This window comes from Cryptomeria japonica, chromosome 1 (genome assembly GCF_030272615.1).
Source record: "Cryptomeria japonica chromosome 1, Sugi_1.0, whole genome shotgun sequence".
In the NCBI taxonomy this organism is placed as follows: domain Eukaryota; kingdom Viridiplantae; phylum Streptophyta; class Pinopsida; order Cupressales; family Cupressaceae; genus Cryptomeria; species Cryptomeria japonica.
Genome location: NC_081405.1, coordinates 435410216 through 435434816, shown reverse-complemented (window position 1 = coordinate 435434816; position 24601 = coordinate 435410216). Strand labels below are relative to the sequence as shown.

Below are 24601 nucleotides of genomic sequence, written 5' to 3'. Positions count from 1 at the left end.
ATCTAACCTAATTCATTTTATAAATGTTGATCAAAATATAAAATGCCTTCTGAAAAATCAGTTTTCCTATTGTCAGAAAATGCTCATCGGAATCTAAAAATTAGTGTAACAACATACTATCCAGCCTAGTCTCATCCTTCAAGCATCTTTTAAATTAATTTTCATGTTCTTGGAAGCTTCCTCATTAAAATTAGATGTCACTTTTTCACTAAATGCACCAAATTATTCCTATAGATGTGATCAACCCTAACAACCCTTAACCATATTTTCCAAGCAAGGGACCATATACCTGTCCATGCTAGTAAAGACCGCAAACTTCGTGATAAATGGCTGATTTTCAATCTGTGGCTTGATAATGGATAGCAATAGTAAGCTTGCTGCCAGGTATCTGTTGGCAATTTTTGTGCCAACCTTAACAGGGAACAAAGAACAAAGGTCTCGCAGGATAAGGTCATGCGGGATAAGAAATAACGATAAACATTTTGCTTATCCCGTGGGGTTAGAAGCAGCGACCCGCGGGATAAGAAAATAACAAAGGGCAAGGAAAATTTTCCCTTATCCCGCGGGATAAAACAAATGCAGCAAGGGTTGCGCGGAATAAGCTTGACGTGGACAAAGGATAGGTTTTCCCCTTATCCCACAAGGTGAAAAGGTCAACAAGTAAGAAGAGAGTCAGCCTCTCTTATCCTGCGAGGTAAAACAAAGGCATCAAAGGTGACATGGGATAAGAGAACAAAGAGAAAACAAAGGACTTTCTTATCCAGCGCGTTCCCACGGGATAAGAAAATAAAGGTAAATCAAAGAGACCCTTATCCCGCGGAATAGAACAAAGACAAGGGAGATGCCGCAGTATAAGCAAACAAGGAAGACAAAACAAGGAACGCTTATCCCGCGAGGATAAAAGGGGATAAGAAGGAGCTCGCAGAATAAGAGATAGTGAAGGCCGATAAAGGAAAACTCAAGGAGGCTTATCCCGCGAGGTAGAACAGAGAGTGGAAAAGGCCCGCGGGATAAGAAAGTGAGGCAAAAAAAAAGAAAGCTTATCCCGCGAGGTAAACAGGAAGTGCAAAGGGAACCGCGGGATAAGAAGACAAAGCAAATCCAAAGGGGATGGTTGTTCCCCCTTATCCCGCGCGATATGCAGGGTTGCTCAGCAGTCGAACATAGTAAGTGAAACGTGAACCCGAGGTGCCACGTTAGCCAATTGCGGCCGTCAGATCTTCATAAAGGCCCGATCCGACGGCCATGTTTTAATCTTCTATTGGGCCTGTTGGATGCTTATGTCGGGAGATCTCGCGCGTCCATCTTCGCGTGAATCTCTCAGATTGACGGTGGACATTTGATTTTCTCTGTGTCGTTGATTTTTGAATGCTCTGCAGGAGGGTGGTTGTCGACCTGATGGTCGAGGACATTCTTTTCTCAGTCGGTGCTCGGTTTTGGGCCCGATTTCAGTGCAACCACCGCATTTCAATGCCATAACTCCAGAGGTGACCCCTGCAAGCCAATTTTTGACACCACCCATGCCCTCTTCAATGTAGTTCAGAGACTTTTGGGCTCTGCAAGTACACAAACACGCATTCAGATGCAAGGTTTTCCCTGATTTGCGGGGATTTTTGTTTCTTCAAAGGCAGAGGACGCTCTCAGAGCTGTTTCACCATGCCATCAAATCTATTGATCCGATCTCTCTCTCTCTCTCTCTCTCTCTCCTCTGATATTTTTGTAACCAAACCCGGGTGGGGTTAGGGTTTTCTCAAATGAAATCATCTAAGTTATGCCTGATCTATAAAAGCAAATCTGTAACATTTTGATCAGATCTCCTTTTTTTTTCTTCTGCAGAACTCTTCATGTTTCTCTACACTTGTAAAAGTTTCCTTGCCTTCTCATGAATAAAATTAGTCAATTTGCCTCATTTCATTTCACTCAATGTGTGCAATGCCTTACCTCTTTGTTTGAATACATTCTTGTTGGTTTTCCTGAGTTGTAGGTGTAGTGTTGATTCCTCTTTGGGTGGCACCTGTGAATTGGTTTCAGTTCCTCTTGCCATTTTCCAAATTCCAACCTTCACTCACATTTAAGTGTCCAATTGGGATAGGAATCAATGCATACTTGGGGTAGTTTTATTGATGTTCTGTGCAGTCATAAGCAGGGGAGATCATCATTTCAGTCTGGGTGCAAACCCTTTTTCCCTTCTTTCATGCATTCCCTTCTCTCTCTCTCTTTTCCTGAGAATCAATAGATTAGTTTTACCAAGTGTTGGGTTGGTCCAACACTCTGCATTTCATATTGAAGAGGAAGCCAGCCTTCTTCGAAGACTCAACCTCACAACAGCACAATGTCCCACACTTGAGAGGTTGTTTCCATGTTTCACAAGGTTGGTGATCTAGCCTGATCACCAAGGGTGCAAACTTTTGTGACAACAGTATCCTCTGGGAGTATATTCGTGTTTCATCATCCATCCACTATCATATTTGTCAATGTTGTCCCCATGGATGATAATATGTCTGTCATCCTTGATTATCAAGGTTGTGGGATCAACCACTTGTTCATCACCCTTAATTTAGGTTCCTAGATCAAACCATATCACTTGAAACCTCATTGAATTTTTCTAATTATGTGCAGGAATTTTGTCACCCATATCAACAACAGATCTGCAATACTTTAGTATCACCTTACCTGAGTGACAACCCAATGAAATTAATGGAATCTTGTTTGCCATAACATTTATAGGTTAATCTCGTCATTTTCCATTGTCTTCCTATTTTCATACATGCCTCTACCATTCGTTGTTTCTTGATTACCAAATCTCGATATTGTGCTTTCTTTGCTTGAACTTTGTTAAAATCCATCACTTCCTTAACTTGAAACAAAAGCATGTCTCTACTTTGACAATTATTGTCATTGTTAGTGACTTGTTTAAATAGATATTGTGCTTTCTTTGCTAGTACTTTGTTAAAATCCATCACTTCCTTAACTTGAAACAAAAGCATCTCCCTACTTTGACAATTATTGTCATTGTTAGTGACTTGTTTAAATAGTGTTTTCCAGTTATTTCTGTAATCAGTGCAAGATTCAAATGTAAGGTCACTGTCATTTGCAAGGATGATGATCACCAAAAAATAATTAAGCACTGATTCCTATGAGGTCATCATCAATTCTTACAATTAACATATTCATTTATTCCATCAGCCTTGGACATGCTTCCTTGTTATCCCAATTCGTTCTTCCAAAATGGGTAGACATTACCTCTTAAACTTTTCATCTTGCTTCCTGTCACTCATAAGCAAGTATTACAACCATTGCATGGTTCCATGGTATTACAGTATTAACTACCGCTTTCCTCATCTGAGAAGAGAAATATTCATTTTTGTTGCATCTACTTGAGGGTTTCCTTTCTCTTTAAGGATCTCTACAGTTTATTTTGAAGGGGCTATATTTCTTCAAGAAGTTTTTGTTTCCTTGTTGTGACTTCATGCAAAAACTTTCTCTATTTGTTCTGCTAGTTGCATAGACCTTATCTCAGACACACGTTGCATTTTCTATTTTTTCTTCTTGTAATTAAAATAGGTTGTTCCTTCTGCAACCTAAATAAAAAATTCTTCAATGTCCCTGGCATATGTCACGTTCAAGCTATTCTTTTCTTCATAATTCCATCCTACATATAGGCACTTGACCTCCTATTCACTTTCAACCTGAATATTTACAAATCAATCAAAAAAAATGGCAATAAATTTGGTAGATTGGCCACCAACCAGTCAAAATACTCATTTTACACTAGGTTATAACCTGTCTCCTGCTTAGAATGGGAAAAATCCTCTGATTGCAATCTTCTAGTGTCCTCTACAAATAGGTATTCTTTCATTTAATTTACTTCCATACAATCCAACTCCCTAGCCATTAGTAGTTGTCTTTACTTTTAGAAACAAAATTGTTTTCCATTGTCACTTAATCTCATAGATGAATACCCTATGACTGCTTCATTCTGACATTTATGAAGCCAAATCTTAGCAACGACACCAAATATGTTAAGTATACTGTAACATCAAGAAAAGCTATTCGAAGGACCAAGCATTATATAATGTACATTGAACACACATTACTAGCATATGTATTGGCAACAAAAATAAGCAAGGAATTAGGTCCCTAACAAGAAGAGTTACAATGGCCCTTGACCACTTGATGACCCACCTTTCACAATGGACCTCAGAAGATGGTGCACACTACAATGTTACATGAATCTTGTCCTTCTAGGAAAATAATAGAAAAAATAACAGGCTTAACTACATACCTTTTGTGCAGCAATTACCACAGAAGCAACAATTTCTTTGTTGAAGTTTCGAAGACCAGAAATAATCTGTGGCAGTAGAGCTGTGCAAGTTAGTACAGTCAAGTATAAGTAATATGAGTTAAAAGTTTTGTATTAATAATTCTCAGAGTGAATGTTCAATCTTTCAGGCACCTTCTGCTTTCTTGTAAAAGAAATTCATTGCTTCCTAACCTTTCTTTTTTCTGTTAACAATTTTTATGCTTCATTCTAATTATAACCAGTTAAAGACACTCAACAATAACTTCGTTTTCTATAAGTACTTGAATGAGATACCGTTGTAGATATTATAATAAATCAAGATACCTCAGATGCATTGCAAGAAATATCAAGTGAAAGTAAAATTAAGGAAATGTGATTGACGTGGAACCATTCCATATTTGAGTCTTAGCAATCAAGGTAAATCCTTCTTAGGGAAAATTAGGGAAAAAGTTATTACATCAACTCCAAAAAAATTGTTAGGTTAATTCCTAGGTTTCAAATCTAGGCTAGTACTGCTTCCAGTTTCTCATCGGACTTATATGAACCTAACCCCATGCTTATTTTGAGGACTGCAGAATGACATTCCTAAGAGTAAATCCTGCCAAAGATGGGTATATAATAGTGGCAGGAGATAAAAGTAAAATTGAGTTTGCTTCCAAATGCATTTTTTATTTGTACTTTAGTGCTCAGCAAAAATCTGTAAGTTGTAACTTTTTTATTCACAACTTTCTGCCCAGGAAGATAAAATAGAAAATTACGCTATCAGCTTCTTTTACTTCATTTTTTAATTTTTTATTTTTGTATATTAGCAAATTCCAATAATAATATTATCTTCATGTAAATCTCTATCAGAAGGTAGGCCATTGCCCAAAATTCTAAAGAAAGTATATTATTTACATCACACTTATGTTAAGCATATCAATTTTAAAGAAATATTAAAAAAGGCAAACGGTATCAGATTGTTGCCTTAAAGGTATTTACGGTCCATGAAAATTGGTATGAATGGCTTTGGAAAAAACTCTGCAAGTTTATCTTGGATCAATGTTTCAGATCACACTCCACAAACACTCACAAAAATTGATGCAAAATAAAATCATGCAGTTTTTGTCAGAAGCATTCATGCTTTAATATCAAAATGTCTATTGAATTCACTGTTAAAGCTAGCATCGTAATGGTTATCAACAAAGATAATATCACTTTGACTTCAACCAGCTGAGCACATGTCGAAATCTTATAAAGGATAAGATTCATTACGATGCTTAGATCAACTCAAAAATATGAAGTGCCATAGGGTGTTGATAACTCCACAGAGCAGTCAATAAAACAACGTCCATCAGGTATTTTGTCAGTTTTAATAGTTCAGAGATGTTCTATCTAGCACTTTGCAGTTTCTCCTTCCACTTGGTAAGTTTCCCTGTCACAATTCCTATCAAGGATGAAAATATAATCCTTCTTAGTCAACATTTTAGGCCCGTCACTTTGAATTGTTTTGAATTGTTGTATAATCCAGAAGATCATGTAATTAACTTTCTTAATTAATCAAGAAAATTATAACCCGAAGGAAAATCAGAGTGAGCTTGTCAGTATGTTGGTTAATAAATTGTTCATTGACATTAAACATTGTTAACCCGAAGTGAAAGAATGTAGTTCCATTGAATCTCAAGACTTAAAAGTATTCCCATGGAACAAGGTGTCCAAACATACATGTAAATAATTTGAACATGTAACCATGATACGTATGATTTTATGTTTACTGCTAATGATGATATTCATTCACTGTAAGCCATAACAATTCAATTAAAGAACTAATTTATTCTTAGAGAAAATAGAGGAGTCTATCTACGATATTTACATGCTTCCATTATTGACATGTTGAGCTTGCTTAAACGATGAACAAAGCTACTAATAGTAGAAGGTAAATGTTCAAAGAGATGATTGGGTGCTTTCAAAGTACAAATAAAGTAGGCATGGAAAAATATTGATTAAGTTCTAATGGGTATAACAAGACTCCCCTGAGCAGTCTGTCCAGTAGCAAAAGTGCCAATTGCACAATGCAGTATCCCCTAGGAAAACAGATAGAAGCAGAAACATAAAGATTACAAAACTTAATGTCAAGGACCATTTTTTATTCCTCAGAGCATGCACCAAAACAAGGCAAACTATCATAGAGAATATTGGCATGTTTGCCATCCAACTTAACCACTCTGGAAATGTGATATTAATGGTTTATGTTTGCGCTATGGCTCCATTATTCTGCACCACTGGACAATTCTAAACATCATAAACCTGCCATACAAGATCCCACTTTTATGGCCAACACTTGTAATCCACGCGATATTTTATGGTAGCTAGTCAGCGGTTCACATACTCAACCATAGTTTGACATGCACATGATAACTGTCAAGTAGCAAAAGTGCCAATTGCACAGTGCAGTGTCAACTAGGTAAACTGATAAAAACAGGAACATAACGGAGATTGCAAAACTTATTGTTAAGGACCACTTCCATAGAGCATGTACCAATACAAGAAAGACTATCATAGAAAAGATCGGCTTGTTTGTCATCCTACTCAACCACTTTAAAAATGTGATGCCAATGATTTACGTTTGCACTATGACTCCTTTATCGTGCACCACTAGACAAATCTAAACATCGCAAACCTGCCATATGAGAGCCCTTTTTTTATGGCCAACACTTGTAATACACTTTATATTTTATGTTAGCTAATGCTCTTCCAAAAAACTTGTTCCCTGAACCTCAAGAGCAGACATTGACAATAGTTGGCCATTATATCTTAAATGTGAACCACTAGAAAGATCCCATTATAAAGATGGATGATAAAACAAGATCTCATATTAAAAGTAAAGCAAACAACATAAAGTGATTCCATGGACCTAGGGATATGTCACCTATCCATCTTCTTGGCATTCTTACTAAAACCACCCTAATAGGAAAAAATACAATTACCTTAACAAGCATCTCAAAGGAACCACACTCTCAATGTCAGCTTCCTTGCCACTCAATAGTTAATTAATGGCTCAAGCATGTCTCATCCCCTACATCATAACTCGATAATGACATGTAAACTCCTCTTGATCAAGCTTACAACTTGTAAACTGGATGGAGAGGAACTGCCTATCCATCTCAACCGTTGTTATTGAGGTGATGGTATACACTCTTGTACATTTTAGGATACATTTTTTCATATTGAATAACTGCTGTTGCACATTCTTATAGTTTGTCTTTTCCTCCAAGTACCGATGCACAAGTAGTTAGGTGCTGTTTAAGTATCTTTTAGGTAGTTGTGTGTCTTTTGTTTTGTTTGCTGATCAAGAAGTATTCACAGCTGTTGTCATTTCTTGGCTTTTCCTTTTCAATTTGTTTCAGGTCTTCTATGACTCCTTGCCCAATGGATAGTACAAGGCCACTAGTCTTACATGCTAAGAAGGCAAGCATCCCGCAAAGGTCGCAATGATGTTAAATTTTTTTGGTCCTATCTTGGTCTAAATAGTCAATAGATGGTCACCATTTGTGTTTTAGGCCTCTAGAGTCCTAGGTTCATGTCAAAAAAGCATAAATCATTTGCAAAAAGTTTTGGGTGCCAAGGAACTGTAAAGTCTAAAAATAAAAAAATAATCTACAATACTAAGTCTCCACGCCCAAGAGAGGGAAAGAGTAGTTTTTGTCTTCCTTTCAAAGTTTTAGGTAACCCTACTCATGTTGCATGAGGAATATTAGATTTTTTTGTGTTGGCATTGCAGGAGCTCCCATGTTGGTGTAGGAGAAAACAAAGGTCCTAAGGAGGGGCACGTTGTAGAGAAAATGGAGAAGTGCTACGCAGTCGGGAAGTTGAAAGAGTTTCAAACACTCACATTTCTCATCTAGATTGCAAATCTTTTACCCATTTCCTTGCATATTCTGCCAGGTATACCTTAAAATATGCCTTATAGTGGTTTGTGAAGAAGACATGGGAAATGTTTCAGAAAATTCCAGCTTATAAGGATGGTGTGGGGCCTGGTCTTTGTAATGTGGTCTTTCATTGAACAAAAGTCATCATGGGTTAAACATGTATAATGTTGAAAAATTATCCATCTGCTTATGAATCCCTTAATGTTAAAGTTGTTAGGAGAAATGTGTTGCTCATTAATCTTTTCGACCTTGAAGGTCCTTCTCAGTTTGGAAGGCAGTCCATGATAATATGGAAACTGATATGAAAGTGTGTTGTGTTGTGCACACACTCCTCGTCTCCGACAGGGACCCCCTCCTCTCTTTTTGGCGGCTTTGTTAGTGTCCTGAAGCAATTTTGTCGTTTTGAGAGAGAGAGAGAGAGAGAGAGAGAGAGAGAGAGAGAGAGAGAGAACTTGGAGGTGTGTAGAGACTCAAGGATTCAGGTCCAAGCATATGAGGAACTAAGTAAATGAAGAGGAGGGAGAAGGGCCTTCAATGGACAAATTTGACCGAAAGATGGACAAGGAGCAGGGTTATGATAGCTTAAGGTATTGATCAAATTTGGACTTGAGACTGAATTTTGGGATTTCCCTTCATAACTCGATGATATCACTGCAAGTTGGAATAAGGCCTTAATCCTTTTGGCCTTCCTAACACCGAGGTTGACACCAAGTTTCATCTTTCACCCTACAAATTTCGGTATTTGCACTAAGATTTGGAAAGATTATTAATCCTAAAATGTATCCTAGGACCGAACTTTAGCCCGAATTTGCAGAATCAGCTGATGATGTGGTCAAAACCTAGGACATTTTAACATTAAATCCATGTTGGTCGTAAAATGGGCTTTGTAATACTTGTTAAGCTACGTTGGTTAAGTATGTTAGTGTCATCGAGGGTAGTTGTCCGTTGCACAACGGTTCCCTACAGGTGGTAACCGCAACCCTCGACCGTGTCTTTAGATATGCTCTTGTACTTCTTGTTGGATGCATGGATGCAGGGAATGATTATTGTACTAGACATTTTGGCATTAATGGAAGCATTACTCTGAGTTTCTGGTTACTATTCTATCCTATGGTTATCATCTGACTGTTGATATGCAATATTAATAACACACCCCACGGGGTAAACATTTGGCGCCGTTGCCTAGACATACTCGGGAAAGGAAGGAGCGGATGGCGTACAGACACGATGGGACTAACCGTTGGTGAGATTAACCCAGAGGTCGACGACGCACAAACAGAACTCTACGATGGAGAGGACACTGCAACGAGGGAATTCTCAATCCTGCTTCAGGTGGCCATCGAGACCTACTTTCGAAGAGAGGCCACGGAGGCTGAAGTCCCAACAAGTGTCGTGTGGACCGCACTGGAAGTTAGCCCCGCAGCAAATCGGTTGATGAACCACCTCCCCCAGTTGCTTGCACAGGCATCACTGGCACAGCGAACCCGCCTGGAGGAGATTGCCTGTGAGGAGCGACGCCAACAAGTCCTCCGACAGTATGAAGAAACAAATCGTTGTTGGGAACCAGAGCGTGATGGCAAGAGGCGAAGGGGAAATTGAACCCTGAACCTCCGGGAGGAATAAAGCAATACTGTAATAATCCCGACACAATGTTGACATAAATTGTGGCCGAAAGGGAAAATAATAAAAGTTTTTTTGTTTTGTGTACATGGTGTGTGCTTGCTATGTACGGAAGTGATTTATGCCCAATATACTAAATAAGGACAAAAATAAAAAGATACAAAGTGACGAATGGGAAGTGGCACAAAGAGCATTGAATCTCAGACAGCAGATAGAACGAAGGCATAGGCTAAGCCAGCTTGGGGTTGCCCGAAGGGAACCCAGGAGGTGTCACGGAGGTTGCAGAGGCAGAGATAGAGGGAGAGAATTACACTCTCTACACTGTCGTAGGGTTGCCCGAAGGGAACTTAGAAGGAGTCACGGAGGGTGCCGAAGGAGAACTCTACAGTTCACCAGAATACCACCGTAGGGTACGAAGTCGCGAAGAGTTGGTGGAACAAACAAGGCGAAGTCTAAACCTGATTGACGCTACCAGAGACCTACTAAAGAACTTGTCCATTTCAGAGGACAACCGGAGGGAGACAACCAACCGAAGGGAGACAGCCGAAGGTGCCGGGGGAGCACAAGGGTACCGTACGGGAGGCAATTATTTCGATTCGGGGTCAGCAACCTTCTCCGGAGGACCCACGAGTGGAGGGTCAGGTGCAGGAGGCGAAGGCGAAGGATCACTAGGTAAAAGCACACAAGGCACCGGAGGAGCAAGTAAACAGAAGCTGTCGAAGTTCAACGGCGATGGGAAGGAAGATCCCGTCCGCCATTGCCGCACTTGCGAAACCATATGGTCAGTGAATGGTGTTACCGACCAGGACGAATGGGTAACACAATTTCCAACAACCTTAAGGGGAGTGGCCATCGACTGGTACTCCGATATGGATAAGGCCAAAGTCGGCACATGACCCAACCTAAAGAAGGAGTTCGAGATAGAGTTCCGCCTCCTCAAAGACGACAATGAAATAGTAGCCGAAATCTATTTCACAAAGCAAAACAATAACGAGACGGTCCGAGCCTATAGCCGAAGGAATCAAGGAACTGTTGGGGAAAATGGAGAGTCAATCGGCGGATGGGTTGAAAAAGAGATGGTTCGTGGAGGGATTGAAACACTCCCTTCGGAAGAAGATGAAAATTGTTCCACCAACCTCGTACGGAGATGCATTTAATAGAGCGATGGATCTCGAGAGTGAGACCAAGACATCCAAGAAGAAAAAGAAGAAGGATAGCTCGTTCGAGGATGATGACTCTTCTGAGGGAAGCAGCAATGATGGTGAGTCTGGCAAAAAGGTGCAAGCCCTGCAGAAGGACATGCTGAGGATGATGAAAGAGTTGAAGGTTATGAAGGGAGGTCCGAGCAAGACTGACAAAGGGGAGCTTTGGTGCAAGGAATGTAAGACGGACGGCCACACGAAAGGCTCCTACCCAAAGAAGGCCTATTGTGATCTATGCTAATTGATGGGGCATCCCACCAAGGAATGCCCCTACAACATGAAAACACGAAACCAACAAGTATTGCTTACGCAGGAACAACCAACTACATCAAGCGGTACCGGCAGCTCCCAGGCGAACAACAATGCAACATCGGGAGGCTACCGAGATAACCGGTGGGGAGGACAAAACAACAATAACAACAATAACAATACAAGGAGCCGCATCCAATACGACTCCAAAGGCCGACCGATGATACAATGCAAAGCATGCAGCCAGTGGGGGCACTTCACCCGAGACTGCCCGAAGGGAGAGGCCACACAATATTTGTGCAAATGGTGCGGACCGGGAGACCACGAAGACGCCACCTGCCCGAAGTCCGGCATCAACTTGCTCAATATCGAGGAAAACAAAGAAGAGGAAGTGCTGGCCATAACCCGCACCCAAGCCAAATAAGCAACGTGCCCAAACCCGGAGATGGAGAAGCGAAGGGTATAGGAAGCATGGGAAGAAATTGAGAAAGAGATACGAGAGAGGGCGAAGGCGAGGGGTACGGGGTACTTCCAGCCAACCAGAGGCAGAGGAGGCTATACTAAATCAAATTTTAAAACTGGAGATGCCTGTGAAGGTAGATGATCTCCTCCAGACGATGCCTCAATTACGAACGGCGTTGCTGAATAATCTCTCCCAACCACACACCAATACCAACCACCACATGGATGTTCCTGGGGGGTCTGCAATAGACCCCAGGCTGCTGGCAGTTAACACTGGAAGGAACCCAACCATTGTAGAGATGGGTATCTTTGGCACCATTCTAACCGATACCATCGTCGATCGTGGATCGGGAGTGAATGTTCTTCCAGAAGAAACCTGGCAAAAGCTGGGGAAGCCGATGCTATGGCCATCTACATTCAATCTGCTGGGAGCAGATCAGCATGGAATCAAACCCATTGAGACACTGATGGGCCAGCAAGTTACCATCGGGGCGCAACCCTTCATACTGGACTTCATGGTAATCCCACTAAAGAAAAAAGGGTATGATGCAATCTTAGGGAGAGGGTGGTTGGTGGCAGCCAAGGCCACCCACAACTAGAAGAAGAACACTCTGTCTATGGAGAATGGAGGAAGGAAGTTTATCATAGACCTTGGGACGCAGTTGGTTAGTGAGGAACTGGCATCATCTTCGGAATCGAAGGGTGAAGGAGAAGGCGACCTGAGGGACGAAGGACGGGGCTGCATGGAGCCCAATGACGAAGGGATTCTCAAACTAGGAGAGTGCTCTGAGGATGAGACGCAGTCATTGAATGGGCTCTTCCACTGGCAGATGGAGGATTACGAAATGTTCCAGAGCTACAGGCTTGAAGTAGAGGAACCAGAGCAAGTAACAGAGGAGGTGTACCTGCCGGAATATAGAGAATATTGGAAGGGAGACGCCTGTGTGAGTGATACCACCGCACACCAGTTCCCAAAGGAAGAACCCATCAAGTATCAAGAGGTAAAATTGAAGGAGACAAACCTCAGTGACATAGACAATCCCAAGATCATTCGTGTTGGAAACGATTGAAACCCTATGCAGAAGGCCGCTGCCTTCAAAATCTTTATTCTTCTTCTTCTTCTTATGTACGGGAAGGAGACCGTGGTCCCTGTAGAATTTATGGTTCTAGGTCTTCGAATGGCCATTAAAAATAGACTTTCCATCAACAGGTCCAAATTGAAACCCTACCACGAGAAGCGCGCAAGGGACCCGAGAGGCCGGAAGGACACCCGAGAGTCTGGAGGGGGACCCAAGAGGATGGAAGGGGACCCGAGAGGTCGGGCAGGCGACTCGAGAGGCACGGGACCAAAGCGGGAGACTCTCGAGTGAGGCAAACCGAGAAGGATGAAGGGCGATCCCAAAGGCATGGGACCCGAACCGAAGACTCTCTGGACAATAAGATTAGGAAATTAAATCCTCCAGCCGGTCTCCTCCAGTTATAACTGAGATACAAAAGGAACAAGAAATCTCTAGCCCAGCAACCCAAATACCTCAAAATCAGCAAACACCACCATTTCCTCAGAGGTTGCAAGCTAAAGAGATTCTACAGGAAGATGAAGTAAATTTTGATATCATAGATCAGCTGAAACACGTGTTAAAATTCCATTGTTTCAAGCTATTAAGGATGTCCCTATTTATGGTAAGGCAATTAAAGAGGCATGTTTAAAGAAACCTGGTAGAAAGAAAAAGGATCCGCAAACAGTGCATGTAATGGATCAATTGGCTGATATTATGTTAGGAAAGGTTTCAATTCCTAAATATGTTGATCCTGGTAGTCCTATTGTGAAAATAGTCATCAATAGCACTCAGATAAAGAATGCTTTAATAGATTTGGGAGCATCCATCAATGTAATGACAAGAGATATTATGCAAAAACTTGACATAACCAGTCTCAGACCTACACCTATAGTCCTGCAACTTGCTGACAGTTCCACGGTTCGGCCTGATGGTATGATTGAAGATGTAGTTGTTACTTTGGATTCTTGGGAATATCCAGTAGATTTTATGATCCTGTCTCCTAAAGCCACATTGGGAGGATATCCGGTTATTTTGGGAAGACCTTGGCTTGCTACAGCCGATGCATATATTAGATGTCGGTCAGGGGATATGACTATTTCAGATGGAAATACAACCAAAACTTTGGCTCTGTATTCTCCTGCTCAGCCCCAACTTGATCAACAACAAGCCGTTTGGCCTAACGTGGGAGAAGAATTAGAGGAAGGAGTCGACTATGTCAATCATCTTATGATGATTAATAGAGAACCATTCATACAACTTCAGGATGATGATTCCATCCTCTATAAAATTATGGTAAATCAATTAAAACAAGAGCAGCAGTCTCAGGAGTTAGTACCAAATATTACAGCATCATATTCTCGTGCAGCCACTGATATATTGCATACCCTGTTGCCGCAGGAAGTCTGCACTTCTCATCTTTTTGAGGCATCTCAGGTTGATCTTACTGTCAAAGTGGAAGTTGATCTAAACAAATATTTGAATATCAACAATCAACTCACAGAGACTCAAAGAATAACACTGGTTGACTTGCTTAAATGTCATCAACACGCTTTTGCGTGGGATTACAAAGACATGCATGGAATTGATCCTACAGTTTGTACCCACCGTATCTACATGAAAGAGGACTATAGACCACTTAGACAGCCACAAAGAAGAATTAATCCTGCATTAAGAGAAATAGTTAAAGAGGAATTGCAGAAATTATTAAATGCTGGATTTATCTATCCTATATCGGATAGTCAATGGGTGTCACCTCTAGTCATAGTTCCAAAGAAAGGAGGTAAATGGCAGGCATGTGTGGATTACAGAGCTTTGAACTTAGCAACCAAGAAGGATCATTTTCCATTACCATTTGTGGATCAGGTATTAGATTCCTTTGCAGGGAAACGGTACTTCTCATTCCTGGATGGATTCAGTGGCTACAACCAGATTCAAATTGCTCCCGAGGATCAGGAAAAGAGTACATTTACTTGTCCTTGGGGAACATATGCATATTTTGTTCTTCCTTTTGGGTTCTGTAATGCTCCAGCTACTTTTCAAAGAGCAGTGATAAGCATATTTTCAGATATTTGCTAGGACAGCATGGAAATCTATATGGATGATTTTACCACTTATGGTTCAGAATTTGAAGAGGCATTGAAGAATCTGAAGAAAGTTTTGCAGCGATGTGAAGACTACAATTTATCATTGAACAGTGAAAAGTGCTTCATGATGATGCAAGAAGGCATAGTTCTTGGTCATCATATCTCTATAACTGGAATACAAGTTGACCCAGCAAAAATAAAAGTCATTCAAAACCTCCCTACACCTATAAAGCAAAAGGATGTCAGAAGTTTCCTTGGTCATGCTGGATATTATAGAAGGTTTATCAAGGATTTCAGCAAAATTGCAAGACCTTTATATTGTCTTTTGACCAAGGATATGGAATTTAATTGGACTTCCTCATGCAATGAAGCTTTCCTAAAGCTCAAACATGCATTGACTCAAGCACCAGTGCTCAAGGGTCTGAACTGGTCCTTACCTTTTAATATTCATACAGATGCATCAGATTATGCCATAGGAGCAGTTTTGGGACAAAAGGTTGACAATTTGGAAAATGCAATTTATTTCATCAGCAAGAACATGCAGGGGCCTGAGCTTAATTATATTGTCACCGAAAAGGAGATGTTAGCAGTTATATATGCACTCAACAAATTCAGGCATTACATAACAGGATATCCGATATTTGTGCACACTGATCATACAGCAATCAGATATCTCATGAACAAACCTTCAATTACAGGAAGATTGGCTCGCTGGTTACTATTGATGCAGGAATTTGACATTACAGTTGTTGATAAACTAGGTAAATCCAATGTAGTTGTAGATTATCTTTCTAGGCTTCAATTGCAAGATGATCCTACAGCCATAGATGATGCTTTCCAGATGAACATTTGTTCCTGATAAAATCACACACTCCCTGGTATGTTGATATTGCAAATTATTTAGCTGCTAATAAGATGCCAACTCATTTTTCTCTTAAAGAAAGAAGACTCTTAGTTGAGAAAAGCTTTAATTTTTCATGGATTGTTGATTGTTTATTTTATACTGGACTTGACCAAGTCATGAGAAGATGTGTAAGAGAGGATGAAACATATGATATCCTTCATGCATGTCATGATGAGCAATGTGGAGGACATTTTGCTGCTAAAAGAACAACACTTAAAATACTTGGCACAGGATATTATTGGCCAGCATTGTATAAGGATGCAGCACAATATACTAGAAAATGTGATAGATGTCAGCGCATGGGTAGGCCTACCAGATCTAATGAAATGTCATTATATCCCCAGATATTGGTTGTACCATTTGATAAATGGGGATTAGATTTTGTTGGGCCGATTGATCCTCCTTCAAATGGGAAATCTTATATTCTAGTATGCACTGATTATGTCACAAAATGGGTGGAAGCACAAGCTATGACACATGCAAGAGATAATAAAGTAGCTGAATTCCTCTATGAAGAAATATTTACCAGGTATGGAGTTCCAAGAGAGATTGTTTCAGACCAAGGACCACAGTTTACTTCCACATTAATTGCAACATTGGTTAATGAATATAATATTAGGCACAGGAAGTCTACCCCATATCATCCACAAGCAAATGGTCAAGTAGAAGTCACAAACAGGGATTTAGAAGCCATTCTTACCAAGACAGTAGCTCTTCATAAGAAAGATTGGTCACATAGACTTCCTGAAGCCATTTGGGCATACAGAACAACATGGCAGACACCAACTAGTTTTACACCTTTTGAAATGGTGTATGGAAAAACAGCAATGATGCCCATTGAGTTTGAGCATAAAACTCTTAGAACAGCTTTGCAATTGAATATGACTCTCTCTGAAGCACAAAGAGACCGCATTTTGCAATTAAATGCTTTGGATGAGCTGAGGAAATTGGCAGTCCAACATACAGAACTTATTCAAAATCAGCGAACTAAATGGCATGATAAGTACATAAAGGAGAGAAAATTTAAATCAGGTGATTGGGCATTGCTATATGATTCTCGATATAAAGATACTATGGGAAATCTGCAAACAAGATGGTTGGGCCCATATGAAATAGATGAAGTTTTTACAAATGGAGCAGTTCGCTTAACCACTATAGATCCAATCAGATAAAAACTTCTAGTCAATGGTCATCGACTATGCCTGTAACATAAGCCTGCAACCAAAGAATAGTTCCTGCAGCAATTCGCCAGCCAAGATAAAACAACAGTTCCTGTAGCAACTAGAGAAGTTCCTTTAGCATCTGGCAAAGATACTCCTGTAACAATTACTGTAGCAACTGGAGAAGGCATTAAGGACGCGATTCCTGCAGCTTATGCAGGGAGCGTTCTTAGCCATCAGCGTTAAATTCTTCATGCATGCTTTCATAATAATTATTTCCATGCCTTGTGGAAATATTATTCTCCGATAATAATTTTTTCGTACACATCATCCTGTTGACGTGTTTTTTATGAATACGTCGAACACAAAATAAAGTTACCAACGGTCACCTTACTCTCTCTTGAACAAAGTGTGATTGCATGCTAAGATTGCAAGAAGTTCAAACAATCGACTCCAAGGTTCCTTTATGCTATAGACGTGACTCAGTTGGCTGATGTGATTGTTGGTAATCCAAGGGGTTTTACATTTGCATCATTCTTTCACTTCTTTGTTGTGGCTGGAACTCCATCATCGGATATGGCAATTCTGTGATGCTGCTTCTTCGAACGGACTAAAATGAACTGAAAGAAAAAGGGAAAGGGTTTAGAAGGATCTAAATCTACTCCTAAGGGCAGTGATAACAATGAATAGTGCTCTGGTGGACAAATTCCAAATAAACCAAGCTCTGCTTCACCAAGTTTAACTACAACTCCGCAAGAACCGGTGCAATCTTCTGAGGATGATGAAGGATTTTCATATTGAGAAGGTGCATTTGAATACCCAACACGGCGCAATCCAAACAACTGTCCACAACCGAACTTAGCACAAGTTTAGTGGCTCAGGCTAACTTTACACTGCAACTTACAATCAGCAAGATGCAAAAAGTATGAACCATGGAAATTCATCAAACACCATTACATTCTCCATTGAAATCAAAGCACTTTATTATTTCTACTCTAAGTGAGGAAGATGAAACCATGCAAGCTTTTAAAAAATAATTTAAGTGGACACCATCAGAGAACAATGTTTCACTGTTATTATCTCAAAACTTATCGCAACAATTTCATACAAGGCTCCCTCCATTGCCTCAAGCCATGATTACATGCAAACCCTAATTAGGGTTTTCCCTAAAAGAAACTCCACTCCAGATGCAACACGGTGAGAATCTCCAATTAATAACCCATCATGCCCATATACAATTAATTCAAAAGTACCCAAAATAGCATCCATTGTGCATTAAATGCACCACCTCTTTCAAATTCGCCCAACATGCGTTGAATATTCATCCATGCAAAAATCACCCCATTATGTCATAAATGCTCCATCATTTCCACATGCGGCGGCTGCATGCAAAAGGAATTTGCCATAAATTCAACATGCAATGACCGGGTCACCATTTGGTCAAATATTCCGATAATGAATGTGCCACTCTACTGCCACGTGTTCAATAGATCCTCGCCATGCAAGTGGACCCCGCCGTTGTATATCCGCTCCTGCATATTTGGAATTGTTGGAGAGGGAAAATTCGATTCAGGAAGAATTTTCTTGAAGTCTCCTCAACTTTCCTTGCTTGAAGAAGGTTTTCCATCAATTTTCACCATCTCCTATTTTTTAGGAAAATTTCCAAATTAGAGTTTCAAGTCCAAGAGGGAGAGAATTCTCATACGAATCCAAATCTGTGAAAATTTTGAAATTTGGATGTGATTTGGTGTCTAAAAACAGGATTTTTCAAAATTATTCCCAAGGGGATTTCCTGCATTTCCATTCCTCCTTGACCCTCAAAATTCTCCTTTGACTTGGAAATTTCTATCCCGGACTTTCAAACTTAGGCATGGAATGTGGAATTCAGCTTGGTGAAGGAATTTCATTATTTACATGCCTTAGAAAATTTTCAACTTCCTAAGTGGGCCTGGAATTTTGACTTTGATAGAGGAAATTCATTCTTTCCATGTCCTTCCTTGATACCTGGATTTTCGCGTGCCTCAGACAAATTTTCAGTTTTCCAACTTAGGCGTGGATTTCACTCTTCATGGCGGAATTCATCATTTCATGCCTGATTTTTTTTTTCCTCACTTAGCCATTTCAACATCCTTTCCTTGGCCAAGGCATTGATCCTTCCATTCCCTAGAATCTTGAATTTTCTCCATCTTCCATGCCTTGTGTGTTTTGGCGCCTTAATGAACCCTTGGGCGCAAATTCTCCATGGAGGAGGAATTCATGAGTTTGAGCATTCTTCCATGCCTTCATGGATTTGGCACCCCATCCTGTTCTTGGGCACTAATTTGCTTGGGTCATGGATTTTCATTGTTCTTTCATTTTCCTTCATCTCTCTTGTTTGGCACCTTGATCATGGCTTGGGCGCTATTTCACCTGAGGAAGGAATTCACAACTTTTCCTTCCCTCCTTGATCTCGTTACTTCAGTGCCCTACCTAAGTGTTGGGCGGAATTTTGCATTGGAGGAGGAATTTTGTCAATTTGTGAATCCTCCATGAGACATCCATTTTGGCGCATGTCCTTGGCCTGGGGCAGAATTTTGCTATGGAGGAGGAATTCATCAATTTGAGAATCCTCCATGAGACCTCTGTTTTGGCGCCCTGCTGAGTGCTTGGGCAGATTTTGGCCATGAAGGAGGAATTTGACGTTTCTACCAATTCAAGACATGTATATATATGAGATATAAGTATAAGTGGCATCTTCAATATGTCTTTTTCCTTTCTTATACTTTAAGTTATATTTCATATATATTGTCAGGGTGTTTGAGAGTGGTTTCAGGTCCCTAGGAATCATAATGCAAATTCTGGATTTTGGAAGATCTTTCAAATTTTCAGACAGTCAAATTTCAGGCCATTTTTGGATCAAGATGACATTGTGGATTGATGTGAATTTCCAGACTTGGATGATTTTGCATGCTTTCCTCTTCTGGAATAGGAGTTCCAAACTTAACCATTTTTTTTAATCCAACTTGTCTGCCTTTCGACTCTTCCGGATTTAGAAATGATCCTCAGGAACGTTTAGTCTTCAACGTCTTCAGAGATGAACTTGCCAAAATAGATTTTCCCAAATAGTAAGTGTTTCAAAATGTCAAGGTTTGGGAAAAATAGGTCAGAAAAGAACTTACTAAAAATAGAAATTACTAAAAATAGTAAGTTTGATTTTTCGCAAAATTAGACCAATCCGGGAGGCAGTGAAACTTACTAAAAATAGACTTGCTAAAAATAGTAAGTGCTCAAAATTCGCTCAAATTTTACTGGGAGGTTCCTTGAAAAGTCCCGATTCCAATTCTAAGTTCAGTTTTTCCAAAACCCTAAAAGAAACCCCTAAAATCTAGGACTGAAGGCAGAAACCCTAAAATTGACAAAACGAGTCCTAGACTTCATCAAATTCACCCAAACGAAAAGCAGACTTGACCAATATGACCCCCAAACACTCGCAAACTAAGAGAGAGATTGACGAGACTACTATGAAAAGACCCAAAAACGCAAGCCAAAAGACCGGGAGGGCCTAAAAAGTAGGGGGTCCCCATTTGCAATGGGGCGATGTGTGAAAAGGTCACAACACATCCCATTTCATATCTTTATCTATCACTTCATTCATTTCACATCATCTCATTTCACCCCCCTTTTTAATAGCTAATAGTTTCATGCAGCATTAATTAGTACGACTGCAAGTATGTACATTGTTTATTTTTTATTAATTATGCATTTATTATTTCGCTATGAACATTGCCTATTTTAATTTGCATAATCCGCGTACCCTTCCCTCTGTCCTTTACCGCATGTGTGGACACGTGTCATCATAAGTTGGGGGGGGCTGTTTTATGGTCCGATTTCCAAGTCAAGTAATTATCCGTCCTTGTCAGTAATTTGTTTTGATTTGCCTAACATCATTTTTGAATAAGACATTCTGTGGCACGAGTGAGCAATTCATCCTACCGTCGAAATCAATGAAAGGGACTGAAAGTAAGTAAAGTATTTCAGAACAAGTATTTTCAGTTCTACAGGTTATTTTAGTCCCTCATTCTGCTGTGGAAATTATTTTGAGAGCCGAAATAGTCATGGGAGGAGCTCCTATCTGCCATGAACCTGTAATTCATGACATGTTGATGCAGGATGTCCAGTATGACCATTACTTCTGTATGTATGGGTGGATTGATTATTTTATGAGAATAACGGATTTCAATGAAAAAATTGCCTATGAATTCATGTGTACATACAACGAAGGAGAGGCCTCTGTCAAGGGGTTAAGAGTCATTGCCACAGAGCAACGAATAGCTGAAGTTACTGGGTTGCTGCAGGAAGGAGAATTGTTTCCTGAATCTAAGGATGCGAGAAGCGCTAGGGAAGAGTTTACACACCCAGCAGATGGACCCCTAAGGGTGGACAAACAGGGAACCAGACCGATATCTCTTCCAGCAGAATGGCCCGAGGTGGCATTGTATGTGATGAAATACATTACCTGTGATGGAAGGTACTCAAATTTGCATTCGATCCATTTTAAATTGCTTAGTCATTTATGGCATGGCCGAAGGGTAAATGTTCCCAATTTTCCGTATCATCTTATTTCTATAAGTGCAAAGGAAACACAGAAGGGTGGAAATCGTTATGTCAGTCATCATAGCTTGATTAAATTGTTGGTAGAACGTTCTCTCGGAGATGTTTCTCAAATGGCAAGGGGAGCATTCAAAGATATACTGCAATTTAGGGAGGAAAATGTTCCTGCTGCAGAAGAATTAGCAGCCCAAGAGGAAGATATCGAAGAGCCCTCATCCCCTAGGGTTTCTGCGGAGAATGAAACTCCTATTGCCAATGAAGCCTTGATTGTTGCAGAAGAAATGGTGATTGAAACAAATATTGAGCAGCCCTCCACTCATTTTCAAAGTGGAGCGGCATCTTCTAAAAGGAAAGGGAAGGAAATAGAGACAATTGACGCAGAGGAAGAAACCATAGAGCAACCTCAAGCAGCGCAGGTTTCTCCTGCAGCTAAAAGGTGTAAGGTAAAAGAAAATTCTCCTGCAGCAACACCTCTTGTAGAAACTGTTCCCGCAGCCACTCCGAAAATGTATGCAAGAAGGAGTCGGTGGGGTAAACAGAAAATTCAAGCAGCAGGGGATGTGGTGGAAGTCATTTCCGTAGAAACATCAGAAGAAGGGCATAAAAGTCAAACAGAGATTAAACCACAGGAATAACATGGAGCCGACAAACTTTCAAATCTAGCACATGTAGCAGAACAATTTGGAAAACCGGTTGAAGAAATCTCACACCCTCAGGTAATAGCTAACAGGCCTCCTTTATCTCTCACTAGTTTATCTATTGCACTTACATTTTATAGGCAATGGGAGATAGAAAGAGCTACGTTACATGGAGTTATTGTTAAACAACATAAAGAAATTAAAAAGAGGGATAATCGGATTGTGGAATTGCAAGCTAAGGTTGACACAATTGCCAGTATGGTTCCTGAGTTGATGCAATGCAGGGCTCCTCCAAGGGTTTATGCTTTATATCTAAAAGAGCAGTATTTAAGTTTCAAGCTAAACCGCATTGTTAGGGATCTTAGTCCTTCTCTAGATACCCCAAAGGAATTTTATAATGTTTATCAAAACTCTCCTACAGCTGTTAAGAATTTCTTATGTGAATTTTATTTGCATAATTATGCTGTGACTTCTGACAACGATTGGAATCCCTTATTATACATTGGTGACATTCAAATAAAAGCATTAATGTCATGGATACAAAATGAAATCAGTATGAGGACTCAAGCTAAAACATATAGAAATTTGGAATTTGATTGTCCATTACCACTCAGAGCTAAAGCCAAAAATCCATGGCTTCTTTATTATGACTAGTAGAAATTGTTAACAAGACCTAATGTCAGGAGCCAGGTGTTACCGATAAGAGAGGAAACATTCTAGGAATATGAAGACTTGATTAAAAATGAAAATGCAGCTGCAATTGAATGTTTGGTTCAGCGCTGGAATAATCTCCCAGAAGACCTAAAACAGGGTGAACCCCATTCACTACCTAATTTTCATGCAGCTACACAAAGAGCTCCTAAGTACATCCATTTGGGTAGGGCAAAGAGCAATAACTAGCTACCCTTGATATTTCAGCCACCTATCTTTATGTGGCCATTAATGAGATGCACGGTTACAAACAAACCATATGAGGAGGCCACAGAGTAAGCCAGATGGGCTAGACTGGAAAAGATGAAGGGGTTTTATTGGAACTTGGCTACAGGAGGAACAGGACAAGGAACTATTGGCGACTTACGAGTCAGTGCCCGGATCAAAAATTTTCCTCTTGCTGGAGGATCAGCAAGACACTAAGTTGGGGGCATGATGAGCTGAGATATTAGCTCTTTTATTCCTAAAACTCATAAGTTTTTGCCATGTTTTAATTTGTATAATGGGATAGTGTAGACATCTAAAAAGGGTCAACGCTTGCGGAGTCATACTTTAACATTTGCGCATTGCCTTATTTTAGGGTTTTTGCGTCGCATTAACGTTTCTTCTATGTTGCGCACTTGGCCTTTATCATTTGTGAGCATCGAGTCCTTCTTCTGCATTCTTCATTTGTCTCGCTTTCAAATTTGGTCTTGTCGATAACAATCTTCAGTCATGATTTTGGTCGATCTTATCCTGTCGCATCAATGTGCGTGCTCATTTGGCATATTTTGACATCGTCAATTCGATTTCATTTTGGACATCGTCAATCCTAATCGATGATGGAATTAGGGTTTTGTCCTCTTATCAATCTTATCATTTTGCGATAGACTTCTCATCGATCGTTGTCATTTTCAATCTTGTCGTTTTGCGATCGATTTGTCATCGATCGTTGTCCTCTTATCAATCTTATCATTTTGCGATCGATTTGTCATCGATCGTTGTCATTTTCAATCTTGTCATTTTGCGATCGATTTGTCATTGATCGTCGTCTTTCTCAATCATTTCAATTTGGATCAATTTGTCATTGTTCCTCGTCAATTGGCGCATTTATCAATCAAATCATTTATCAGCATTGGTCCTTTGTTAGTCGTGATCAAATCGAATCGGCATCAATTATCTTTTGTCAAGACCTAATTGTCATCCTTTTATTTTCATCTTCTAGGGTTTCATGATTTATTCATTTAATCTTGTTTGTCATTTCTCCCTCTAGGTTAAATAATTTATTTATTTATCCTAAGTCTTCTTGTCACAATTAAATAGTTATTTAATTGGCTAATTAATTCTTTCCTCTTTTTGTGAATTAATTAATGAATGAAAAATTATTAATTAATTTACCTAATTTTCCAATTTACCTAATTTCTCCTAATTTCTAATTTTCTATTTTCTCTAATATTTCTCCTAATTTCATGGGAATGACATAGCAAATTTGTCATAATTTGTCATAATTTGTCAATCAATCAATTTTGACATAGCAATTTGTCATAATTTGTCATAATTATCAATCAATCAATTTTGCATAGAAAGTGTCAATTTGTCATAATTTGTCATATTTGTCATTCTTGATTTGAAATTTCCTTTCAAATCTCTTCATGCTAATCTTGTCTTTTCTCCAATTTATCTATAAATTGGATGAATTTCTTCAATCCCAATTAATCACTTTTTCAAATCGA

The 24601-nt window shown here is 39.8% G+C and overlaps 1 protein-coding gene across 1 annotated transcript in view; it reads right to left on the bottom strand.

The window, feature by feature from the left end:
• Window positions 1–24601, bottom strand: part of LOC131064846 (uncharacterized protein ycf23) — a 189738-nt gene that overhangs the window by 144884 nt on the left and 20253 nt on the right. The window contains exon 2 of the mRNA XM_057999142.2: window positions 4286–4351. Within this exon, the coding sequence (XP_057855125.1) occupies window positions 4286–4351 (66 nt within the window). The remainder of the gene's footprint in view (window positions 1–4285; window positions 4352–24601) is intronic.